This window comes from Metarhizium acridum, assembly GCF_019434415.1.
Source record: "Metarhizium acridum strain ARSEF 324 chromosome Unknown scaffold_31, whole genome shotgun sequence".
In the NCBI taxonomy this organism is placed as follows: Eukaryota; Fungi; Ascomycota; class Sordariomycetes; order Hypocreales; family Clavicipitaceae; genus Metarhizium; species Metarhizium acridum.
The window spans coordinates 1406552-1422396 of NW_027094018.1; the positions used below are offsets into that span (position 1 = coordinate 1406552).

Consider the following 15845-nt stretch of genomic DNA (forward strand, 5'->3'; position numbering starts at 1 on the left):
GGCGGTGGCAGGCAGTGACAGGCACGAGGCCAAGAGCGCGGGGAGTGACTTGGCTAGTCCAAATCCGGAAAGGTCGAGCTCGACGAGTGAATCACTGGAAGCTGTACTGAGACCTCCTTGGCAGTATTGAAATCACAAAACCACGGAGTATTACTCGAGAGGGCTATGGTGAAGACGATGGAGTTATTGGAACAGGCTCACACATTCCATACCCTCTCTCCCTTGGGATGTCTTTTTCATTTTAAGGGTTACACCGAAGGGCTTCTAGTTTTCTATCAGACTACCCGATATCGAGCTCTTACGGCTTCTGCGTGCCTTCTGCCAACTCAGCCACGTTGCAATTACCTGAAAAAGCTGCCGGCGTTCAGGCTTATGTGAAAATTTAGGACTGTAGGTAGTCGTCGTTGGCTTCGACCACGGGCACAATTTCTATGCCCAAACAATTATGAGAGAAACCTAAATCAGTTATCTGTCATCGGCGCGAACAACCGATTGCCGTCCAGCATCACACGGAAAGCAAGCCTGCTTGAATACCAATGCATCAAAATCCTAAGTGCTATTAGCGGTGGCTATTTCAATATATCGAGAGCACCTCGAGCTTGTGTGGTTAAGCAACTGAGCGACTGCTTACTGTATTACTCCGTGCCTCAACTGCTGAAATTGACCAGTTCTACGTGGGGTGGGTGGCCGGGCGGCGGGCTGGTGGCCAGATTCCCAAGAAGCCTGCTCAAGCTTCCCCGCCGTGTAGTGGAGCCTAGCTGCCTAGGTACCTACATATGTATGTACATACTCCGTCGGAAGGCTGTAGCTTCGGTGAACAGCTGACTTGGCGAGAGTATGGTACGTTCTTGACAACATTCGATATTCCCGCCCTTTTGAGGAGCCAGGCCTCAACCATCCCCCTCCCCCGGCTTTGCCCGAATGTGCCACACATAGACGCGATATATTGCAGGAAGACGGACAGCAGTGTTAGTACTCTGTAGTCACTGCAGAACTTTTCACACCCTTTGGATAGCTATACCGTGGCTGCAGCATCTATTGCAGACGACTGAGCTTCGTCGTCGACAATGGCTTCACCCAGTCGCCAAGCGCAGCGGTTTGTTTCTGGGTTTCGCCCTCGTGCGTGGGTTGTCCCAGCTCGCTGTCACAATGGCCCTTTCAAGCTAGGCCGACGTGTTGCGTCCAGTTCCGCTGGCTACCAAACTCGTCGACCGGCTTGGACGCCAATCTGGGCGGGAGCTCTGGCGCTTATTGTCGGGGCGCCATTGGCACTCCAATCAGTGAGTTATGTGATGCTTATTTGATGATGGATTGTTCGCACTCAATTGCTCATCATAACTTTTAACCACAGGCAACGGCGAACGGAGCAAGCCTCGATGCAACGACCCTCGCAGAAAAAGATGCTCAGAAAAAGAGGGAAGCGACAATCAACGAGGATTCCCCGATGAGGCTTCGAATGGAGAAATTCATCAAGGAACAACAGCAGATCATCGTCAAAGAACTTGAAAAAGTGGACGGCAAAAGATTCCGGAAGGATGAGTGGACCCGAGAGAATGGCGGTGGCGGCATATCCTGTGTTCTCCAAGACGGCAACGTATTTGAGAAGGCTGGCGTCAACATCAGCGTCGTGTACGGCTCCCTCCCAAAACCTGCCATACAGAAGATGCACGCAAACCACAAGATGCTCGATCCAAGTGTAGAGTCCCTCGACTTCTTCGCCGCCGGCCTGAGCATGGTCCTTCACCCCAAGAATCCAATGGCGCCCACGGTCCACCTCAATTACAGATATTTCGAAACAGCGAACCCAGACGGATCATCCCAAGCATGGTGGTTTGGTGGAGGTAGTGATCTGACACCTTCATATCTCTTCGACGAGGACGCCATCCATTTCCACAAGACACTAAAAACCGCTTGTGATTCCCACGACAAGACATACTATCCACGTTTCAAGAAGTGGTGCGACGAGTACTTTTATAACAAGCATCGAGGCGAATGTCGCGGCGTTGGAGGTATCTTTTTCGATGACCTCGACGACTCCGAACGTGACCAAGAGAACACCTTCGCTTTCATCCAGGACTGCTTGAAATCTTTTATACCATCATACCTTCCCATTTTGGAAAAACGTAAGGATATGCCGTTTACAGCAGAGGAGAAGGACTGGCAGCAAATTCGGCGTGGCAAGTATGTTGAATTCAATCTTGTGCACGACCGGGGGACTGCCTTTGGACTGAACACTCCGGGATCACGGGTGGAAAGTATACTCGTCAGCTTACCGCTGACCGCGAGCTGGAAGTACATGCATGAGCCAGAACCAAGAAGTAGAGAACAGCGCCTCGTAGACGTTCTGAAAGACCCGAAGGACTGGGTTTGAATCCAAGCATCTGCAGGCGGGGAGGCTTATGCCCCGGTAGCATTTGTGCCATGTATAAAATAATTGCTTAGTTTTATGTCGAATAAAATCAGTGAAATTTAGAAGGGGAGACAGGGTTGAGATGGCATTTCAAAATCTGTACACATCTCGTGCCTTTTGGGTGGAATATATTATCTCTCTCTCTCCATCCCAGTATCTCTCTCCCTCCTACCACGTCTAGGCGAGGTGCAGTCGCAACCAGGACGCTGGTGCAGTCAAGCTCTCCAGGTACCAAGATCCGGCTCAATTGCCTACCTGGTAGTAGATTAGGTACCCAAGTGCCTGCTGAGAGGGCCAATCATAATGGAGTTGCATGCAAGTGTAGAAAATGCCACGATTCGCAAGGGTGACCATACTTCAGTAAGTTCAGTTGTAGAAGTCGCTGAATGCCAATCGGCCATTCCCACCCAGTTCATTATTTTTGCTGTATTACCAATTGTCACCTTCTTTGGAATTCGAGCAACATGGCTTTTTCAGTTTCGCCGAACAGACAATCGGAGTATCTTTGGACTGGAGACTGTGATCGCATGAGGACCCGACGTACCACACGGTGACAACCAAATATCTAGCACTGTGTTCATACGCTGGTGGATGACTAACTGCTCGATTATATCCCCTAAATGCAGCGAAGGCGGCAGTGAGGTCACGGGCTCCATAACGCCCCTGCCACCGGCCGTAAACCTTAAGTGACATTAATAATATTTATATCAGGCCTAATAATGGTGTGGTTATGATATGTGTGATGTAGTTTCTTGTAATATGGAAGTTTATGGGGACTTTTCTTATCATATAAATTAAGTATAAATTAAGTACCTTTTAAATATTAGCTTTTAATTGGCTTAAAATCCCTGTCGTGACCTCGCTGCCGCCTTCGCTGCATTTAGGGGATAGAAACACCACATACCCTCAAGTTTCGGCACGTACCTAGTTAGTTGGATACACCCATCATCCCTCACTGTCTCGAAAATAGCGAGAAGTGACAGGTCTAACCTTTGAATTTTTGTCTTGTTTACATTTTGTTACGATGCTGCCTTTCATGATCTAGGCTGAGAACCAGGTCTCACGATGACGCCAGGACCTCTTCCCTCCCACGGCACGATCTTATCCTCGCTTATGACCTCAATATCCAAATCATCCTGCGTTACACTTGAGCAATCGAACGGCGTGCCTCGGCAGATTTCGCAAGAGGCTTCAAAAAGGGAACTTCGAAGTGTGATGCTGACACTCCATGTCTTGTTTCCTCATCTTGTATTGCCTGCATTGGACCTGATAGATAGGCGGCTGATTGATAAATTTCGAGTTAGCTCAGATGTATCAGCTGGGGCAGAAATAGGTCCAGTTGTCAACAGTGACCAGGGACTTGGTCAACCGCGGCCTTCTCAGAACAACAAGACAACAGAATGGGGTCACAACGAACCGACAGTCTATGCTGTTCGACCGCTTTCTTCCAAATCCCTACGTTTGACAGCGACTGATACAAGAGCCTTACCGAAAACGCATATTGTGCACCTCACGGCCTGGAATTGCTCATGCGCCAGCTTCGCTGTTGCTAAATATTGCAGCCAACGCTTGAATGATGCGCAGTTTAACTGTATTTACTCTGCCTTTGCTTGTGGGCTGGAATGGTCATCGTGGAATGCACCCCGAAGTGATACCTTTGCGAATGGCGACAGCTTACCGAGCTGTAAACATCTTCTAGCGTGCCTGTTGGCTGACAGATGTGAGCATTTATTTGCGGACAGTGTTGTAAGCAAGATTGTTTCAGACTATGAAATGGCGGCTCTTCTGTCAGCAGTTTGATTCCTGCCGAAAAGAACTGGGATCATCCTAACAGAAGTTTAATGTGCGAAAGGACTTGTGAGGAATCGCTCCCATGTTATTCCACAACGATGATGGAATAGACGAGTAGAATTACGAGAAGGTCAATGCGTTAGTCGATCGTTGTCTATTAATAACGAAGTGTACATAGGGATGGTGTATGTAGCCTTAAATCTACCCGGCAAGGCTCGAATCATACCCCGGAAGCCCAAGATACAGAGGAGGCTCATGTATGACCAGCCAGATCACCCTCACTATTGCTTCTTGTCCTTGCTATCCTTCTGTTTGTCACTAGTCTCCTTGGGCTCTCCGCTATGTCCGCTGAGGCCGTTTTCCTTTTTCTCTTCTTTAGCAGCATTTTCCTCTTTCTTTGCCTCCTTCTCATCCTGTTGCTGCCTGTTCTGTATCTTATTTTCTATAAGATCATGGAATGCAGTGATGGCACGTATCAAGCTGCTCAGGTAGATAGCCATGAGTTGATCGTTGGTTTTAATACTCATGGCATATGCTAATTCACCCCCGCGAGACTCCCCATCCACCTCCGGAGAGGACAAGTTTGGCAGTAAATTAAAGACATCTTGCAAATTGCCTAGGATTGCGTGATTGACTGGCAGTTGGCCATCTAGAACCTTTTGGAGATACGCGCCAATGTCTCTCAATCGTAAGTGAAGGCCTTGAAGCGACTGAAGCTGGTTTGTAACGCGTGTAGATAGAGTGCCAACAGCGACATCTCGGATATCCCGTAGTAAATGTTCGACGCCAATTTCCTCAGCCTCCTCAGCCTCAATGATAGAAGGCGTGTGGACAAACGTTCTCGAAGTGGTAGTGCCATCCTTATGTGTGTGTTAGTGGCTATGTAAGGGAGGGTAGACAAGTGACTCGTCAAAAGAAAAAAAAAAAGGGGGGGGGACGGGACACCGAACCCGGTCTTTCAACTACGCAGGCACTCGGGCCTACATGACCTCAAGGGGTGACTCTACTCACATCTTTGATTTCTTCGACGGCAAAGTAGGCGTCCGTTGGTACTCCCGATTCTTTTGGTTGGACATCAATGATTACAAGCAGCGGGTTGGGTGTGTATCGCTTGAACAGCTCGTTAATCTCGAGATCCGAGGCTCGTAGCTTCGGGCCAGAGTGGTACCACCCGATCAGTTTCTCTCTCGCGTTGACTTTCTTGAACATGTCATTCATAGATTCGACGTAGTTGTGATCCAAAAACCAGACTGACGGGTCTGTATCGTCTTCTTCGAACGGCACTGTGATGAAGCTGATTAGATGCCGGCTACTCAGCCAATTTCCAAGAGTATACCACATTTAGTACTTACCGGCAAAGCTATTTGACACTCTGACATTTTTGCCGTCGTTCTGGCCTAGGAGCACACCAACTACTCTTCTTTTCTCTTTTTTCGGAGCCGTTCGATTGTAATGATCTACCGCTGAAAGCAACACCAGAGGGGCGACGGAAACGTTTCGGGTGACGAGAGAAAGAGTTTCTGCAGTGGTGGTAGGCATCGTCTGTCAAGCAGAACCTCAGTATCGGGCTCTGCAGAGAAAATCTGTTGGTGTAATATCGGAGAAATCAAGAAAAGGTGAGCGCGAAGCGATCACCTCTTGACCTATGTACGTGTGCGCGCGGCTGCCTTGACGTCTGTGCTGGCAAGCCTTAACGCTGTCTTCCCGAATCGCCCAAATGACTGTACTCGCAACACACAAGGTAATGCTAGCAAAGGGATCGGATGGAGATAGAACGATCAGAAAAGGCAAAGCTGGGAGACTCGGAAGCTTTCGAGTTACCAGATGGATGAGGCCAGCCTGCTATTACGGCACCGTAGTTGCAGAGGTGTGTGGGCCATGAGCTCTCGAAGGCGAAGCCTGAACGTCACGTGGGCAGAAAGCTCAAAACTAAGACAATTTGGGATGCACAAAACAACTCTCTATACTCCGTAGACAACCCTTAATAGAACCTAAGGTGTTTCAGGCCGTTTGTTTCTGTTTTCGGTTACTTAACGCTTACTGACCTAAGTAGTCATTTTATGTCCTTATTTTACTAAACTGGAGCCCCAGACACAGTACGAAACCCTTGTGTTGGAGGTACGGCTAGAGCTAGGTACCGACTTGGGTAAAGTACTATTTAATATCCATGCTCGACAGTGAAATTGCTCACCTCTGGGGCCTGGCCATAAAGCCTCACAATGGCGGTCCGGCGTGCAGCGGGCTTTCACCAGCTACGAACTAGCTACATGACCACTGAGTCCCGTTTCTGCCCGAGCTTTGAGCGCTCAAACTTAGGGATGGTCGCTCACGGGCAAATGGAGATTTGTCGATAGATTCCCAACCCGAGCCTCCCGACCGCCTGACCCTTGAAGCTTGCCTATGTCACATCTAGGTCCCTAGCAGGTAGATACTCGACTCCTTCAGTGTCTGAGCAGGTGAGTAGGGTAAGGTACAAGTACCAGTGTCAGTTTGAGAATTGAATGCTCCCAGCTGATACCGGCTCCTGCCGCAAGTGCCCGATGTTTGCTGTATCTACCTAGAAGGGTGTTCTGGTAATTTTCACCTACATTATCAGCTATAATAAGACATTTTATCAGAAATTTCATTCGATATAACAGACCTTTTAACGGCCTGTGGTAATGTGAAGGCCTATTTTCTGATAGCTACCTCGGTAGTGCTGCCCTCAAGAACAGTGGCCGCGCGCTTAGGTACCTGGGTACCTACTTAGTCTCCACCTACACCTTACGCATTCGCTGTCGGCTTACCCGGCTTTCGCAGGCCATGGTCGTCCTGTACTTGGTACACCGGTCGCTCAATCCCAGCGCCAAATTTTGCGCCGCATGTCTTGATTGCCAGGTATATGTACCAAGCGCTAACGGTCAGCAGCTGGACTGCACGGGCGACGAGCGCAAGGCGACCCTGGCGAACCAATCAGGCAGCTAGGGCGGACGGAGCCTAGGCCAAAGTAGCCGACAAAATCACAAGAAACCTACCTACTCCGTATCCCGAGCCCTGGTTCTGCCGACAACGCTTCTTTCGTCGGGATCAATTGACTGCAGTCCTCCACTTCGATTCCTGTATTGTCGTCCTTCCCTTTCCCTCCCTCTCCATATCTCAATCCTTGCAACCCGTCACGGGGTGAGCTCCCTATCAGCACCTGGAAGAGTCTAATTGACCAGTTGGCTTCGTATCACTTGAACCCAGTCCTGCCACTTTTTTATGATCATGGGTTTCGTCGAGGATGAGTTGAAGCAGCTGAAAGAGGTCATTGGCAACCTCGACTCGCGCATCAAGCAGCTGGAGAGGCGTGCAATGGGCTCCTCTCCTTCCACTGAAGAGATTCGCATGGTCATTATGGGGCCGCCCGGAGCTGGTAAGAACATCGTGACATCCGCCATCCCTCGGGACGTCGAGTAACCTCGAATTTTTAGGCAAAGGAACGCAGGCGCCAAAGATCAGGGAACGATTCTCCTGCTGCCATCTGGTATGTCATTAGCCAAAATACCTAAGTAATAACCTGATTGTTTCGTCGCCTGGCTTTTTTTTGACTATCTTTGTCTTTATGACAATACAGGCCACGGGTGACATGTTGCGTTCTCAGGTTGCGAAGAAAACTCCCCTTGGTCGAGAGGCAAAGAAGATCATGGATCAGGGCGGTCTCGTAAGTGACGACATTGTCATCGGAATGATCAAAGAAGAGTTGGAAAACAATAAGGAGTGCCAAGGAGGGTATGTCTACAACCCTTGGATGTTTCTAATCGAACCAAGCCTTTGCTTACCAAAAGTCCAGTTTCATCCTTGATGGATTCCCTCGCACGGTTCCTCAGGCAGAAGGCCTTGACTCCATGCTTGAAGAGCGAAAGCAGAAGCTTCAGCATGCTGTTGAGTTGCAAATTGATGACTCGTTGCTCGTTGCACGTATCACCGGTCGCTTGATCCACCCTGCGTCGGGTCGGTCTTACCATAGCATATTCAATCCGCCAAAGGAACCTATGAAGGATGATGTCACAGGCGAGCCCCTCGTTCAGCGAAGCGACGACAATGCAGATGCATTGAAGAAGCGTCTAGTCACGTATCATAAGCAGACGACACCAGTTGTTGAGTACTATCAGAAGACTGGCATATGGAAGGGCATCGACGCTAGCCAACAACCTGGACAAGTGTGGAAGAATATGCTGGACATTTTGGAAGGAAACAAAAGTCAGGGATCCGGTATTCTGAGCCGAATTGCCAATTAAGGACTAAACGCGTCTTATAGTGGTGCAGCTCAATCGATGGAAATCCGTCTTAGTTCAGCGAGCCTCGTTGCTTTCAAGAAAAGAGGTACACTATGTAGTCTTATAGTCCAGATTTTACCTGCATGTATCAAATACAACCCAAAACACAAGATTCTGGATAACATCCACAAATGGAATCAAACAAACGCTAAGCTTTCGCATGCTTTATAAGCTAAGGGCAAAGGTTTGGAGTCTCAATTTTCATTTGAGGGTTGAGGGCTTCGTCTAGTGCTTAAGTACACCTCCGATCAATCATGTGGTCTTGTAGCTTCATACTTGACAGCTTCTGATATTGTCGTGCTGTAGTTCCTGGGCATGGTTTCGACTTACTAGGGACCGTTGAGGTGCCTAGGAATTTGAGCCATCCAAACTAACCGTCAGCGACTAAGTGGCCGTTCAGTGGCTAGCCCACATAGTTGCCAACGGGTAAAGTCTTAGGTACTTGAGTCAAGAACGTGTGCTGTCTTGCGATGTTCGAAGGGTTGATTCACTCGTTCACAGCTACACATGACAGATTGACCGTTGATTCAGAGCATTCACCTAGGGCTCCAAAGCAAAATCAAGTGCAAAATAATGATGTATGGATGCATTAGAAAAGGGCTTTGTCTAAGGTGGGTATAAAAGTCGCGTTGATGATTAGACCATTCTGGAATACCGATATGTCCATACGTGAGGTCAGATAAGACGTAGGAAGTATCATCAGACAAAGAAGAGAGCGAGAGAAAGCCAGGGTAGGACGCTACAGCGTAGGAAGTCTTGCTCCTCGACAGAAGTGGCAAGCTCGATACGAAGGCAGACATAATCTTTGTGTGCCATTAGGTGAATACAGTGCTGGGGTGGATCACGGCGGCTTCAAACCATGAGATCCTATCTCCGCGGAGTCGCTGGAAGACTTTTGGTCAGTAGAGGTAGAGCAAGTCGCGTTGGCGCAACTGACCATTGACCATCTGCCTCTGCTTGTTCAGCCAGCTTCTTGGCGCGTCATGCCGCCGCTGAACTACAACATGGTTGCTCTGCAGTCGGCTTGCGAGATCAAACCAAGCTGTTGCGATGAGAGCGTTCTCTCTTTGAAGGTTCTTCATAAGCTCATCAGAAGCAGCCTTGACGATATACCACAATTAGTAAATTTGAAATTAGATGAAGGATAAGTAAAGGCATGCAGCAGTTGCTCAGTCCATAGCTGCGAAATGAACAGACTTACCCTTTGGCCAACCGAAGCCTCGCCGCCTTGAGCTGCCTTGAGACGATTTTGCAAGTCAAGTTTTTCTTGCTCCGATTGTTCAAGTTGCTGTGGACAAGGCAAGTTAGAACCAAGGCAGAAAACATACACAATGTGAGACCAGGTGAAATTTTGGGGCCGAGGTCTCGATGATGACACCAATCCATTGGCTGTGCATTTTCAATGCCGAAATACCAACTGGATAAACAGCAACTTGCGGCAAAGAAAGCGAAGTCTTCCACTTCGCTTGCCATCTTTGAGGACTAGTCCAGCCAGCCGTAACTGTAGTATTCGACCATATTTGTACCATGTGTTCTCAGCGACCAACCCGACTGCAACTGCGCAGCTCCCGATCCCAGCTCACAGTTATGTGGATCTGTGAAGCCAGATCATCATAACAGCCATTTGCGAAGACCAGGGACATTGACAAAGATGGACGTAGTAACTTACCAGTTTTCGTTCCTTGAGGCGTGTACGCAGTTTTTCTATCTTTTCACTCGATTTCCTCATCGTCTCAGACATATCTGCATCCGCTGACCCAGCCATTGAGCTCTCTTGCAATTCTTTTGTTTCTTCGACCTCTTTTCTGAGCCTGTCCTTGGCCAGAAGTGCATCAATCAGCTGAGACTTCTGAGCGTCCCGTTCACTGACGACAAAGTTGTACTCCTCCCTTAGCCTGTCCAGCTCTGCCTTGAGGGATTCGGAGATCAGTTTGTCGGTGCTCTTGAGCTCATCAATAGCCTCGGTTCCGCCCTTTTCTGCGGCCAAAAGCTTTGCTTTGGCTGCAATCAGCTCTCGATTCGTATCTGAAACCTTAGATTGCAGCTCGGCGGCTCGTCTTTTGATTGCATCAAGCTCTTCCTGTGACCCGACGAGCTGAGTTCGCAAATTAATGAATGCTTCGGACCTGTAGTCGTAAATTAGATGGTTAGTTTACGCGAATTCAAATTTTTTGCAGATATCGATTCTTGGTCCCGTACCCTTCATTCGTGGAGTCACTTATCAAAGCCGTAATTTGTTCTTGAGATAATGTATGCTTTTCGAAAATGTCATTAAAATTCTGCTGGAGACGATCCCGCTGCCGGCGTTGCTCTTCAAGCTCACGCCTGAGAAGGGCTGCATCGCCTGTTGATCCAAGTGTTCGTCTTAAAAGTTCATTTTCAGCCTTCAAGCGAGACAATTCTAACGGAAGATTGGTCTGTCTATCCTCGTCGGTCGCATTATTCAACTCGTCCTCCAAACTAAACGCCCCGGAGAGTGCGGCAACGTTGCCGTCTTGTGTTACCCCATCTGGCCCTTGTTGCACCTGTTCTTGCAAGTCCTGAATAAACCTTTCATCGTGTGTTCTTTGAGCCTTTAATCTCGTTAGCTCCTCCTCCAGTGCAGCAACGTCTTTAATGAGCTGGTTCTTTTGATTGCGCTCATCCCACAGGTGTTGCTCGGACTGTGTAATCATTTTAGTGAGTTCATCCTCGGCTTTCCGGGTCCTCTCATTCTTCTCTCTGTCATCCACGAGAAAGCGCAGCTGTTCCTGCAACTCGGCCTTTTCGTACTGCAGATTTTGGACTTCTTTAGCAAGGTGTTGCTGAGACTCAAGTTTCTGCTTGTATCTCTCCGCTGTATTTGCTTTTTTTTCAAACTCCTCCGCTTTGTGCTTCCATTCTGCTACCTGATCCCTGAGTTCGTCTGCCTGGATGCTCTTCTGGTTCAATCTTTGAACCTCGCCCTCTAGCTGAGATTTAACTCGATCATGATTACGGATAGTCTCTTCATTCTTCGTTATGATTTCCATTTGCTCGTGGACCTGAGCCTCAAGTAGTTTGATAGCTTCTGCACTGTTGACGCCGTCTTGCGTAGCTTTTCGTAGAACCTCGAGTTCACGATCGTTTTTTTCCTTTTCATATTTTAGCTCTTCATGGCTCTGCTGAAGGTATTCCAAACGAGTAATGTAATCCGAAAGATTCTTCTTTGTGCTGTCAAGCCGTTGTCGAAGCACGGCATTTTGCTCTTCTACTAGTAGATCAATGTCCCTCGCTTCCATGACCGCATCGATAGCCTCATCCAGGTCATCATCGTCCTTATAATTGGAGATATCTTGTTGCATTGCTCGAATGATTTGCATAATCTCCGCCTGATTTTCACGGTCGAGACCATGTTGTATTCTAGGAACATATTTGCCGTTGTCGGGGCCCATAGCAGCAGCAGATACCATGACGGCAAGGAGCTAAAGAATGCAGTTGATAAGTAACCAGAACAGTAGGTGGGTTGTGGATCTTATACATAATTACGGACACGCACCTGGCTGATGCCCTGAGGCTCGGGGTTCTCTGCCACAGCATGATAATCGAACTTTTTTGCTTGGCAGCTGAGCTCAGGGACTTGCTGACGTATAAATCTGAAGAGACCTTTATAAACGGCCTGAATGTTTCGTTTGTTGGTCAGGTACTTAGAGGTGCCATGGCTTGACTCAAGGTGTGATGGATCGAATTCGGAATCTAATTCATGGAGGATGTGGGCAAGCATAATGCCGTTTGTTAATTCATCGAGGGATTCGGCAGCTTGGTTTAAATCAAAAACATGATTCGCCTGAAAGTTTGAATCAGCCAACCGTAATGAAGCTCGAACGGATGTTAAATTTTCCATTGGGGCCATTCAGCATATTCACTAACAGACTTAAGGAGAGCAGCCTGCGCGCGGGGACTATATGTGGGCATTGCCTTTGTTGCAGACGGAGGAGCCATTGTTATGCAAGCCCAAGCTCTTTTGAAGGCACGGCCTATAGGTATGGAGAAGTTGACGCGGCTTAGTCAAAGTTTGGGCTGACTCTGGAACCAAGGACCAGCATATCGGATCAGGGCTCACGTAGTCGTGACAGGTAGTGATGTAAAGGAAACTGGGAGCATACCGTGCCGAATTGCTCTCACAGCTAAAAGGCACGGAGAAAATGAGGAGCAAGATCAAGGAGCAGCTTCGGCAACGGGACAGCCGAAGGGCATGAAGGTTAGCTGTCAATGCGGGTTCCACGCGGTCAAGGGTCTCGCATCAGATATGACACAGCCCCACCAACCACCCGGAGCTTTTGAGAGGAGGTGAGCATTGCTTGCTTGGTACTTAAGTACTTAGCACCAACGATACGATGCGAACGTAATGCGTGCCAGTACTGATTACCTACCTACGCGCGCGGCCCTTATTTCTAGTGACAGCATAACTATCATAAGACAGGTCCTAAATTATCACCATTTATTAAAAGTTTAATATATTAAGTGAAAATTTTTAATTAATTATCTTATTATAACTGATAGCCAGAAGACAGTCACCAGAAAACCCCTTAACGCGCTAGGGTACCTACCTACCGGTAGGTGTAGTACTGAAGTAATTAATGGTTAATTGTTAGCTTGAAGCCCCACATAACGTCTCTTAACTGCTTGTTGACACAGCATGCATTCACGACTGTTTCAAACTTCTGTACGTCTTGCAAGTCGCATAGAAGCCTCGATATTCCTGCCGGCTCACCCACGCTGGCAGGCACTGGAACGTGCATAGAGCTACAATGGAGTCAAGTCTACTTAATTATGAATGCAGTACCAGACACTAAAGCGTTTCAAAATATACGTTCAGTCGTAAATGCCAAATCATGGCAGGTATCATTATAGGCTAAAAAAAAAGACTTGAATAATGTCCCATCTGTGGCAAACACCGAAACAAAACCCCCTCCCTCCAAAGAACGATAACAAAAAATGACGCCTTTCATCTGATATTGTGAAATGTACAACAGCCTTCCGCAATGACTCACTGAATTGTAGCCTCCTTGACCTCTTCAACCGTCATGCTGTGACCTGTATCCCACGCCTGCACTATCTGCAACGCCTTCTCTGGTGCGATGACGTCAAATCCTCTGTTTCACTCCGAGTTAGTTGAAGTCTGAAAGTCTAACCCAGCTAACTCACTTAATGATCGTATAAGTATGAATAACTTTCCCTCCGGCTTCTACTAGGAAATTTTTTGCCTCTTCTATTACGATATCGGGCGTGGGCTCGTCAAAAGACACAATAGCCGACATCTTTTGATTCATAGCCAAAGCCGCAGGGAGGGCCGCAAGGGCGACGATCAGACTTGAGAGCAACTTCATTTTCTCTACTAGGACTCAAATCGTTTGCGAAGGCTTCTAGGCGCGATAGAAGATGCCAGTATTCTTGTTTTGTACGAGGAAAATGCCTAAAGAAAAGGTACGGGCGGGCAGTGGTTGCAAGAGCTGATAAGTTGGGGTGGCGGCCATGTCTTATCCCTTTGAGTGTTCGAGGGTGCCGATTTTGTACTGGCCCCTTTTTATCTGCAGTACCTAGCAGGCACCTTTTTGGTAACAGGGTCACGGCCTCAAAAGGCGGGTGGGCCCCTCAATCGCGTTGGGGCTATGATAAGTGTAATGTAGCTTTTTGTAAATACGGCAGTTACGGGTACTTATATGATCATATTAACTTTATGTTTTGAGTTTCCATTGGTTGACATCCTTGTTTGATACGAAAGTGGCACCCTTCGAACACTCAAAGGGATCAGTGAGTCATCGTCCGCTTTAATATTAATCCGGCATCATTTCACGCCCACACAGTCCATCATTGGAAGGTGGTTAATACTGATCCCCACTCCCCGACTGAAGTGTAGGAGAGTCTGTTCAATCTCGAGCTTCTGATTGGAAAGGTGGCAACGGCATTGACGGACATTAATAGAAACACACCACGTATGTACGTTTTCTTCCCTTGACGAGAAGAAAATGAGAGATCAGGCTTGCAGATAATCAGGGATTATTGGGCTCTGCGATCGACATACAATCCCCAGACGCAGGTGTACAACTCGGCGCACTGGTCCACCCCTCAAATCATTAAAAGCAATCGCGCCACCTACCAAGATAGGGAGCTCAATTTTGCACATACAGACAAATTAAAGACAATATAGACCAAACACTGTAGCGGCCTGGGGGTAGTTTATCAGACGTCATACGCTAAAAAACAATGTCAGCTAGAAGAAGCAGGAACTGTTGAGTGGCAACGCATCCATCGATTTACAGAGCCAAGAGGGATTTCAGCTACCTTGGAGCGATTTGCGACTGGCAAGCACAAGAACTTGGAGTATCGGGTTTCATTAGGAACGCGTATCGATAGATTTGTCCTCATTCCAGACATCCTGGCTTTCCTGTTCGACTGCTCGCATAGCCACCGTAACGTTTTCCAATTTTGCTACAACGTCAATGACACCATCGTTAACCCTTTGAAAATATTTATCGTTGGCTTCTCTTCTTTTCCGGCCAAGAACAATATCCAACTCTGTTTCTTCAACGATCTTGGACCTAAAAGAACCCAAAGCTTCATTCTTGCCTTTGAATCCTTCACCAGTTGTCTTGTTAAGACTTTTCGCTTGTTCTGTTCCCTCGACGGCACTCGATTTCGGCGGTTCCATGAAAACGCCACGAAAATTGTGAAGTTGCTCGCCAGGAGAGGGAATGACTTTATCTTGCGGAGATGCCCCGATTGACTCATCAGCCTCACTTCTTGCCCAGGCTTGTGCGAGTCCTATTTGCGCAGAGCGTAGCTCAGAAAGCTTCCGATCATGCCCAGGTCCAAACACATGAGTACCACCTGATGCTGACAGTTCAACCTCCTCTAGAGTAGCCTGCATCTCCGCCCATAACGCATCAGTCTTATCCGTACTCTGAGTGCTCCCTGCTTTACCGGATCGCTGCAAATTTGTTGGAGCAGATCCGGAACGAAGAGATGTGCTGCGCTCCAAAGTAGAGAGTTCTCGTCTTGAAGTAGGCGGAGCCGATCCAGGAGCTGAAGGGCTGGACAAAGACACGCGTGATCCGCCCGGAGAAGGATGAAGAAAGAGTACCGGGTGAGGGTCCCGTTGTCTTTCCACTGCTTTCGACATCGGAGACTTTAATGGGCAACATCAACATTCATCCCCAATGTGACAAGATGCCTAACAATAGCTCCTGGTTATTATCCCATCCTCAAGCGGGGTTTAATCGAGTATCTGCCCACCTACTACCTACCTAGGTAGGTGTTGGGACAGGGCAGTCAGTCTGCGCGAGTGGACCCGGAAAGCACCGAGTTGCCGCAAGCATGTAGCACGT

The 15845-nt window shown here is 48.1% G+C and overlaps 6 protein-coding genes across 12 annotated transcripts; 2 read left to right on the plus strand and 4 right to left on the minus strand.

Moving 5' to 3' along the window:
• Positions 1-820: 820 nt before the first annotated feature.
• HEM13 (Coproporphyrinogen-III oxidase) lies at positions 821-2852 on the plus strand. Of its 2 annotated transcripts, XM_007816912.2 has the most exons (2): positions 821-1280; positions 1352-2852. In XM_007816912.2, exons 1-2 carry the CDS (start codon positions 1068-1070, stop codon positions 2369-2371), a joined length of 1233 nt encoding a protein of 410 aa, XP_007815103.1. In that variant the 5' UTR covers positions 821-1067; the 3' UTR covers positions 2372-2852. The 2 variants fall into 2 exon arrangements, with proteins under 2 accessions (XP_007815103.1, XP_065976223.1); XM_066118702.1 differs by having other exon boundaries at positions 821-2725.
• Positions 2853-3285: 433 nt separating this feature from the next.
• RPN8 (proteasome regulatory particle subunit) lies at positions 3286-6034 on the minus strand. The gene is made up of 3 exons (XM_007816911.2): positions 5554-6034; positions 5213-5484; positions 3286-5061 (listed from the first exon to the last, which is right to left on the minus strand). Exons 1-3 carry the CDS (start codon positions 5738-5740, stop codon positions 4483-4485), a joined length of 1038 nt encoding a protein of 345 aa, XP_007815102.1. The 5' UTR covers positions 5741-6034; the 3' UTR covers positions 3286-4482.
• A 1129-nt stretch (positions 6035-7163) lies between these two features.
• ADK1 (adenylate kinase) lies at positions 7164-8714 on the plus strand. Its single transcript, XM_007816910.2, has 4 exons — positions 7164-7595; positions 7654-7706; positions 7797-7951; positions 8013-8714. Exons 1-4 carry the CDS (start codon positions 7442-7444, stop codon positions 8458-8460), a joined length of 810 nt encoding a protein of 269 aa, XP_007815101.2. The 5' UTR covers positions 7164-7441; the 3' UTR covers positions 8461-8714.
• J3458_005270 (uncharacterized protein) lies at positions 8715-12703 on the minus strand. 6 transcript variants are annotated; one of them, XM_066118706.1, is made up of 7 exons: positions 12388-12703; positions 12017-12304; positions 10699-11942; positions 10169-10625; positions 9701-9787; positions 9437-9599; positions 8715-9383 (listed from the first exon to the last, which is right to left on the minus strand). In XM_066118706.1, exons 1-7 carry the CDS (start codon positions 12457-12459, stop codon positions 9367-9369), a joined length of 2328 nt encoding a protein of 775 aa, XP_065976227.1. In that variant the 5' UTR covers positions 12460-12703; the 3' UTR covers positions 8715-9366. The 6 variants fall into 6 exon arrangements, with proteins under 6 accessions (XP_065976227.1, XP_065976225.1, XP_065976226.1 ...); XM_066118704.1 differs by having other exon boundaries at positions 8715-9599; XM_066118705.1 differs by having other exon boundaries at positions 12017-12703.
• A 499-nt stretch (positions 12704-13202) lies between these two features.
• Positions 13203-14112, minus strand: J3458_005271 (uncharacterized protein). The gene is made up of 2 exons (XM_066118709.1): positions 13666-14112; positions 13203-13613 (listed from the first exon to the last, which is right to left on the minus strand). Exons 1-2 carry the CDS (start codon positions 13845-13847, stop codon positions 13508-13510), a joined length of 288 nt encoding a protein of 95 aa, XP_065976230.1. The 5' UTR covers positions 13848-14112; the 3' UTR covers positions 13203-13507.
• A 273-nt stretch (positions 14113-14385) lies between these two features.
• Positions 14386-15725, minus strand: J3458_005272 (uncharacterized protein). Its single transcript, XM_007816908.2, has one exon. It carries the CDS (start codon positions 15638-15640, stop codon positions 14855-14857), a length of 786 nt encoding a protein of 261 aa, XP_007815099.1. The 5' UTR covers positions 15641-15725; the 3' UTR covers positions 14386-14854.
• Between the last annotated feature and the right edge of the window lie 120 nt (positions 15726-15845).

Excerpts from the sequence above, each read along its gene's own strand:
- HEM13 (XM_007816912.2), top strand. The coding sequence starts at position 1,068 with ATGGCTTCACCCAGTCGCCAAGCGCAGCGGTTTGTTTCTGGGTTTCGC. Across the intron at positions 1,281-1,351 it reads CGCCATTGGCACTCCAATCA|GCAACGGCGAACGGAGCAAG; the intron begins GTGAGTTATGTG and ends TTTTAACCACAG.
- J3458_005270 (XM_066118704.1), bottom strand. The coding sequence starts at position 12,459 with ATGGCTCCTCCGTCTGCAACAAAGGCAATGCCCACATATAGTCCCCGC. Across the intron at positions 11,943-12,016 it reads AGCCTCAGGGCATCAGCCAG|CTCCTTGCCGTCATGGTATC; the intron begins GTGCGTGTCCGT and ends TGCATTCTTTAG. Across the intron at positions 9,788-10,168 it reads GCCTCAAGGAACGAAAACTG|CAACTTGAACAATCGGAGCA; the intron begins GTAAGTTACTAC and ends CCTTGTCCACAG.
- J3458_005271 (XM_066118709.1), bottom strand. The coding sequence starts at position 13,847 with ATGAAGTTGCTCTCAAGTCTGATCGTCGCCCTTGCGGCCCTCCCTGCG. Across the intron at positions 13,614-13,665 it reads CATACTTATACGATCATTAA|AGGATTTGACGTCATCGCAC; the intron begins GTGAGTTAGCTG and ends GGAGTGAAACAG.
- J3458_005272 (XM_007816908.2), bottom strand. The coding sequence starts at position 15,640 with ATGTCGAAAGCAGTGGAAAGACAACGGGACCCTCACCCGGTACTCTTT.
- RPN8 (XM_007816911.2), bottom strand. The coding sequence starts at position 5,740 with ATGCCTACCACCACTGCAGAAACTCTTTCTCTCGTCACCCGAAACGTT. Across the intron at positions 5,485-5,553 it reads AGTGTCAAATAGCTTTGCCG|TGCCGTTCGAAGAAGACGAT; the intron begins GTAAGTACTAAA and ends GCTTCATCACAG. Across the intron at positions 5,062-5,212 it reads CCGTCGAAGAAATCAAAGAT|GATGGCACTACCACTTCGAG; the intron begins GTGAGTAGAGTC and ends CACACACATAAG.
- ADK1 (XM_007816910.2), top strand. The coding sequence starts at position 7,442 with ATGATCATGGGTTTCGTCGAGGATGAGTTGAAGCAGCTGAAAGAGGTC. Across the intron at positions 7,596-7,653 it reads TATGGGGCCGCCCGGAGCTG|GCAAAGGAACGCAGGCGCCA; the intron begins GTAAGAACATCG and ends TCGAATTTTTAG. Across the intron at positions 7,952-8,012 it reads AATAAGGAGTGCCAAGGAGG|TTTCATCCTTGATGGATTCC; the intron begins GTATGTCTACAA and ends CCAAAAGTCCAG.